Below are 7,860 nucleotides of genomic sequence, written 5' to 3' on the forward strand. Positions count from 1 at the left end.
TACACATCCAGTGAGGTAGTTGGTGTACGAAGTACCTGATATTGCTGCCGATAGAGAACCCAGCACCCCACGTCCATCGTTGTTATACACATCGAATGAGATAGTTACAGGTGTAAGATGCGTTGTCTGTGATACCCTTCACTGCTGTGGGTAGAACGCTCAGCACAGCACGTGCACGTGTGAAACAGACATCGTTGTTATACACATCCGGTGAGGTAGCAACAGGGAAATGACACGTTGTCTGCAGTGCCCTATCTTGCAACCGGAAGATCGACCTGTACAACATGTGTCTGTATGAAGCTGGTGACGTTCATTCACACATCCGTTGGGGAAGTTGGTACGTTGTAAGATACGTTGACTGTGGTACGTGCTTCTGTTGCCCGTAGTATACTCAGTACAACACACCGATGTCATATAATGGAATATTGCTTAGTGCGGCATAAAACAACATCCAAACCAAACAGCACAACACGTGAAGTATAAGGCAAAGTTATCAAACTTTAATAGAACGTACCTATCGTTACTATTCTCGTAAAAGAATAAACCTAGAATTGGATTCGAGGGAAGATAATGGGTGTATCTTTGGCCTAAAATCTCAGTGGAGTGTAAAACTGATGTAAATCCAGACCGGCACACACACACCCATACCCACCCACCCACACGCATACACACACGTGCACGAACGCGCACACACACACGCACGTTAATTTTTATGTGACCACACCTTTACTGTGTTCACGAAGATTGCATGATTTTTACAGCTACTGATACAAAAGTGAGGTAAAACGACTCCAGCGATGTTTGTCGTAATAGGCGGTTAGCGGGATCGGGTGGTCACGGTCGCTCACTTGGTTGGTGCATATTACCGTATCCCAGTTGTGCAGATAGAGACTGTTGGTGTCAATCGCTGGATTGTTTTCACAATTACAATACGTGACTCGAATATTTACAGACTGCTGACAGAGTTCGAAATTAACGTCGGTCCTGAGGCTCGAAGCCGACTGAAAACCACTCCGACCCCCAGATTTTCTTCTCTGCAGGTCCTTATGACCGACAGCGTTTTCATCCTCGACAAACACTGGCAGTAAGAGTATTATTTCCATAGTAAAATGCAGGACTCACACATTCTATCAGGACGAACAACTGTTTATGGTTCTGGGTCTTTAGGGCTTTTAGTCATGTACAAGTAATATTGTTGTGTACAGGGGAATGAAACAAAACAGTAATTGGACACGACATGTAAGGTATTCTTGTTAAACGTCTCATTAAATCATTTCATTTCAACCACACCAAGGACCACCTATGCAAAAAAATACATGTCATGATACATCTAGATCCTTGTTTGAATGGGTTTGGAGCAAACCATGTTTGTCGTAAGAGGCGTCTATTAATAAGGGGATTCAAGGTGGTCAGACTCAATGACTTGGTTCACACATGTCATAGACTCCCAGCAGTGTACATTGATGCTCATGGTGTTGATCACATTTGGTCAAGACATGATTAATTACAGACAGACGCCATATAGCTGGAATATCGCTGAGTGCGACGTCATACAACAAACATCTTATTTTACTCATCATTTACTGATCGAGTTATGACAATGGAATGAGCCGTGCTGAGTGAGTTTCTGGGTGTGAATATTGTTTAGCTGGAATATTGACAAACAAATTATCTAACAAACACTGAAACAAGCATCAGCAGAGTTCTCATACTTTCACCAGAAACCAATATTTGTAGGAATCTCTTAAATGATTACCAAATACTTGGTGTGATTTTAAGTGATACCACTTCCTTCACCATCTCCCATAAGAAGCCATGCTCTATCAGTAAACAACCACCATCGAGAAAAGAAACATCATGCAGACTCCGGCACAATATGAGAATAATGCCCAGATAAGAATATTTGTACATACAGTATGAAATAAAACGAAATGTGGACATAATTTGGCCCTAGTTTCCTTGTCACAGAAATTACAGGTGTATTTTATGAAAGCAAAGCACTTGTAATTTTGATGATGGATTTTGTTAAATGTGGTCAAATAGTCATTATCGGAGAGTTAGTCCGTTTAGTCATCCTTGGAAATTATCAGATGTCATGAATATGAAACAAAGGACACCGTCGTTGTTATTTACAAGTTCCACGCATTCATCTTTTTTTCTTCTGGGAAAGAAAATAAGGCGCTCGGTTTGAACGTGCTTCTAGAGGGAAGGGAGATAACTCTAATCGAAGGCATTATTTTTACGTTCAGCTGAACATTTTATCCACACAAGGATGACAGGGGCTCATTGGTACTATAAACGCTGCGTGCGATCAATTGACGACCACTGTAGCCACTGGAAAAAGACTCATAGTCGTTTTTATCTCGAGATCTACAATTTCGTATGTTACAGTGACGTCATAGAATCCTGACGTCACAGGTCAAAGTTCAACACGTCGGTATTGTTCTGCGAGGCCACAGAAACAAAGGCCGCTCTCGTTTTCTAACACGCTTAATCATTATATTTCACTTCACGGGAATCGGACACCTCACGGGTGAGTACTTAAAGATACTACTTTCTTTTATGTACCTCTCCAACTTGTCTTAAATCCATACTGTATTGGAATAAACGGCCTAATTGGTTCCAGTGCTGAGATTCATATAACTATTATACCTGACTGGCATAAGAGAGAACAATGAATGTTTTCTCATTATGAAATTCCTACAAGTAATATCTTTATATGGTATTGATAACGTAAGGTGTTATTTGCAATATGAAAGTCGATATCAAAGGTTTTAAGCACAACTACACTACATATTTTCCTGCAGTATTCTTACTATATATTATCCCATATGGTTTTAATCAACAGATGCGTAAACATGAAGAATATTCATTCTAACACATTTTTATGCTGACGTATAGGTTTTTGCTCTTAAGATGATGCTGATACATACATTGTACATGATGTGTATGTTTTGTTATTTGGCTTACCAGTCAACTATCTATATCTTGTAAAGTGTATAGCTTAACTAGATACAGTCTGCAGTCAACCTAATACAGATACTGTTCAGTCGAGACTGTTGATGTTGTTTTCACTAAAACTATTTCTTCTGAAAACAGTGAGACACCCAGTAAACTCATCATGCCCTCAACCATGCCTGCTGGGAGACGGAAGGACAATGATGTACTGGTGAATTCCAAGGACTACCGGTACATCATGGCAACTTCTGAATCTGACATGGGTTCCTCCACATCGTCAACCACAAAGAGTCGTGGGAGACCTAAAGCCCGTGCCAAGAAGCCAGTGCTGGGAGATAACTCCATCAAAGGAAAGGACTATCACTATATTATGGACACGTCAGCATCAGACGTGTCGCCACCTTCATCTGGCAGTAGTCGCCGTGGATCGGTTGGCTCGTCTGCTTCGCTGACTAGGAGCTGTCGAAATAGTCCTCATGGATCTTCCACTGGATCTGAAATTATCAAGACAGAGGCCTCAAAGAGTCAGCATCCAGCAGATAGCTCCATCAAAGCAAAGGACTACCACTATATTATGGACACGTCAGCATCAGACGTGTCATCATCTTCATCAAGCAGAAGTCATAATGAATCTGTCTGTGCATCTGCTTTGCCGTCTAGGGGCTGCCGAAGTAGTCCTCATGGATCTTCCACTGGATCTGAAATTATAAACACACAGGCCTCAAAGAGTCAACATCCAGCAGATAGCTCCATCAAACCAAAGGACTACCACTATATTATGGACACGTCAGCATCAGACGTGTCATCATCTTCATCAAGCAGAAGTCATAATGAATCTGTCTGTGCATCTGCTTTGCCGTCTAGGGGCTGCCGAAGTAGTCCTCATGGATCTGCGACTGGATCTGAAATTATCAACACACAGGCCTCAAAGAGTCAACATCCAGCAGATAGGTCCATCAAACCAAAGGACTACCACTATATTATGGACACGTCAGCATCAGACGTGTCATCATCTTCATCAAGCAAAAGTCAAAATGAATCTGTTGGCTCATCTGCTTTGCCGTCTAGGAACTGCCATAGTAGTCCTCATGGATCTCCAACTGGATCAGACAATGTCAACACACAGCCCTCAAAGAAGCAGCATTCAGCAGATAGGTCTATCAAAGCAAAGGACTACCTCTACATTATGGACACGTCAGCATCAGACCTGTCATCATCTTCATCTAGCAGAAGTCATCGTGAATCTGTTGGTGCGCCTGCTTTGTCCTCAAGGAACAGTCAAAGTAGTCCTCGAGGATCTCCAACTGGATCAGCCAAATACAGCACAGAGCCCCCTAAAAAGCACCATCCGTCAGAGAGCTCCATCAAAGCAAAGGACTACCACTATATTATGGACACGTCAGCGTCAGACGGGTCATCATCTTCGTCTAGCAGAAGTCATCGTGAATCTGTTGGTGCACCTGCTTTGTCCTCTAGGACGTGTCGAAGCACTCCTCGTGGATCTGTTGGCTCATCTGCTTCGCCACCGATTAGCTGTCAAAGTAGTCCTCATGGATCTCCAAGTGGATCAGACAAGGTTAGGACACAGCCTCCAAGGAAGCAGCATCCTGGAAGTTTGAAGAAGCCAGATGACCCTAGCTCCACTTCACCCAAGTCAACTTCTGACACATCATCATCTCCATCCCTCTATCCAAGGTCTCTCACCGCCTCCAACCATTCTATCTGGTCATCTGAGATCCTGAGCAGCGTCTCTTCTGACTCGGAGAGTGTATTCAACCCGTTTGTGGAGGACCACCTCCAACCCAGACTTTCCACCAGGGAACCATCTGTAGATGCACAATTCCCAGTAGCTGAAACAATCTCCGAGATCTCCCTGGTCAACAGAAGCGACGAGTCGTGGTTCACAGTAACCAGGGAGTCCAACAGTTTCTATCAGGAAGGACTTCATCAACGCAAATTGCTGCTGGATCAGGCCTGGGTTACTGGCGACAGAAAGAAGTCCATGTCGGACTGGGTATCATCTGTCAACGTCTGGGAGGATGATGGTGAGTGGATATATCATCAGACTGGCATTACATGTGGATGAGTGCATTTGTGTGTGTGCGTGCACGTGATAAGTGTTTACGTCAGTGATTGGAACGTTATCTGATTAGCATTGCCGAAATGGGCAGTTCACATTGTGCCGACAGTGCAACTGAAACAGGAAATCGTATGAAGTCAGACAGACATTTTTGCCTCATTTTGTGGGGACATTTGATTTAGTTCCATCTCTTTCCAAAGGATCAAATGCATCATAAGGAAAGCAATTGCTTTCTGAAGTGTATTGACAAAATATAACGTGAAATGTTGGTGTTGTATTTCTTGCTCAAACGTTGTTAATAAGTGGAAGCTGAGGGAAATACGTTGAACATTTCCAAGTATTAAGCACCATACAGCAACAAGAATGTTTTCCTATGCTGGTCCTTGCTTAGACTTACCATGTGCCGCCGTGTCTTTGATCCAGGTCAGCCACTGACTTGCTTCAGTCTTATAATCCAGTGTGGTTACATGAGGTGGAAAGATTGTGTCTCATTTTGTAGTACAAAGATACTGTTGTTTTTCTGTGTTATGTATTCTATTATACGAATATGCTGATAACCGTGCTTTTTTATCTGTGTGGTATTTTTGATTCACATTTTTTTCTGTTTGGAAAGTTGCAAGCAACTTGGGGGTCGAATCTTTCTTGACCAGACTGAAAACCCGCTTTCAGGTGAGTAGCATTGCGCTGTTAGCACCCATTGATGGCAGACTTCGGTGCATGGAGTTTCTAGTCTAGTTCTTCAGAACTTTAGCAGTAAACAGTCCTGCGAAAAAAATGAAGCTTTGAGATACAAATTTAAATGATTTTAGGGATTTGAGGCAGCATTTCTAATGAAAATCAAACGGTTCGCCCTTATTTAATGAATTTCACTGTTGCTTTTGTTACATTGATATCCACTTTTCTAATAGAGCACGTGGTGGCGCCTGACAAGAGGAAGGGAGACTCGGGTCCAGTTGATCAAGAAATCCAGCTCAGGATCTGGACGCGGAACCAGAGGTGGGTGCAGGCATGTTAGTCTTGTCTTGTTCTGTACACCTATCAAGGCTCGACTTGTACAGCAAATCTGCCACCCATAACGTGTTTTGTTAATGTAGTGTCTTTTGTTTGCTGTGATTACATTTAAGTAATATTTCCTGGTTGTAGGTAAGGACAAGGACAAGACACCACGCAGGGAGAAACTGCAGAAGAGAATGCAGAGGTTCATCTCCAGGGTGTTTGTTTGTGGTGGACAATCACAGGCCTAGACACCATCGGTGTCAGGCCCAGACACAGTGCAGGTGTCTGTCAGGCCCAGACACAGTATAGGTGTCTCTGTTAGGCCGAGAAACAGTCCAAGTGTATATCAGGCCCAGACACAGTACAGGTGTCTCTGTTAGGCCCAGACACAGTACAGATGTCTCTGTCAGGCCGGGACATAGTGCTACTAACACGTGGTATATCGATGTGTGCATCAAATGGTCATGTCTTGTGATGTAACTTACATTCTGTGTGTCTAAAATAACCATGCATTATCAGGTATCTACATTGTCATGCTGCATCATGTAGCTACCTCCCGCGAATAATGGGTGATCAGGCCCAGGCACAGTGTTGGCGTGTTTGTTAAGTGGCCAAGCCTTATTATGTATATAGCCACATCCAATGTATATAAAGTAGACATGCTTTACCATGTAGATACATCCAGTGTATATAAAGTAGTCATGCCTTATCATGTAGCTACACCCTGTGTATATAAAGTAGTCATGCCTTATCATGTAGCTACACCCTGTGTATATAAAGTAGTATTTCCGTATCATGTAGCTACACCCTGTGTATATAAAGTAGTCATGCTTTATCATGTAGCTACACCCTGTGTATATAAAGTAGTCATGCCTTATCATGTAGCTACACTCTGTCTATATAAAGTAGTCATGCCTTATCATGTAGCTGCACCCTGTGTATATGACGTAGTCATGCCTTATCATGTAGCTACACCCTGTGTATATAAAGTAGTCATGCCTTATCATGTAGCTACACCCTGTCTATATAAAGTAGTCATGCCTTATCATGTAGCTACACCCTGTGTATATGACGTAGTCATGCCTTATCATGTAGCTACACCCTGTGTATATAAAGTAGTCATGCCTTATCATGTAGCTACACCCTGTGCATATAAAGTAGTATTTCCGTATCATGTAGCTACACCCTGTGTAAATGACGTAGTCATGCCATGTCATGTAGCTACACCCTGTGTATATAAAGTAGTCATGCCTTATCATGTAGCTACACCCTGTGTATATAAAGTAGTCATACCGTATCATGTAGCTACACCCTGTGCATATAAAGTAGTCATGTCTTATCATGTAGCTACACCCTGTGTATATGAAGTAGACATGCCTTATCATGTAGCTACACCCTGTGTATATGACGTAGTCATGCCGTATCATGTAGCTACACCCTGTGTATATAAAGTAGTCATGCCTTATCATGTAGCTACACCCTGTGTATATAAAGTAGTCATACCGTATCATGTAGCTACACCCTGTGCATATAAAGTAGTCATGTCTTATCATGTAGCTACACCCTGTGTATATGAAGTAGTCATGCCGTATCATGTAGCTACACCCTGTGTACATAAAGTAGTCATGCCGTATCATGTAGCTACACCCTGTGTATATGACGTAGTCATGCCTTGTCATGTAGCTACACACTGTGTATATATAATGGTCGTGACTTATCGTGTTGCTATACCCTGGGTATATTAGATCGGAGTGTTTCCGCAAATAGCTACATTCAGAATATTTTGTACAAGAGTGTTCCATGATATAGGACTATTCGGTGTGTGG

The 7,860-nt window shown here is 42.5% G+C and overlaps 1 protein-coding gene across 1 annotated transcript; it reads left to right on the top strand.

Annotated features, from left to right (window-relative positions):
* The first annotated feature begins 3,121 nt into the window (after window positions 1–3,121).
* LOC137287740 (dentin sialophosphoprotein-like) lies at window positions 3,122–6,282 on the top strand. Its single transcript, XM_067820127.1, has 3 exons — window positions 3,122–5,003; window positions 5,947–6,048; window positions 6,182–6,282. The coding sequence occupies exons 1-3, from the start codon at window positions 3,122–3,124 to the stop codon at window positions 6,280–6,282; spliced, it is 2,085 nt and encodes a 694-aa protein (XP_067676228.1).
* Window positions 6,283–7,860: the final 1,578 nt, after the last annotated feature.

The sequence above is a fragment of the Haliotis asinina genome, chromosome 6, assembly GCF_037392515.1.
Source record: "Haliotis asinina isolate JCU_RB_2024 chromosome 6, JCU_Hal_asi_v2, whole genome shotgun sequence".
Classification (NCBI taxonomy): Eukaryota; Metazoa; Mollusca; class Gastropoda; order Lepetellida; family Haliotidae; genus Haliotis; species Haliotis asinina.

Excerpts from the sequence above, each read along its gene's own strand:
- LOC137287740 (XM_067820127.1), top strand. The coding sequence starts at position 3,122 with ATGCCCTCAACCATGCCTGCTGGGAGACGGAAGGACAATGATGTACTG. Across the intron at positions 5,004-5,946 it reads CAACGTCTGGGAGGATGATG|AGCACGTGGTGGCGCCTGAC; the intron begins GTGAGTGGATAT and ends CTTTTCTAATAG. Across the intron at positions 6,049-6,181 it reads CCAGAGGTGGGTGCAGGCAT|GTAAGGACAAGGACAAGACA; the intron begins GTTAGTCTTGTC and ends TCCTGGTTGTAG.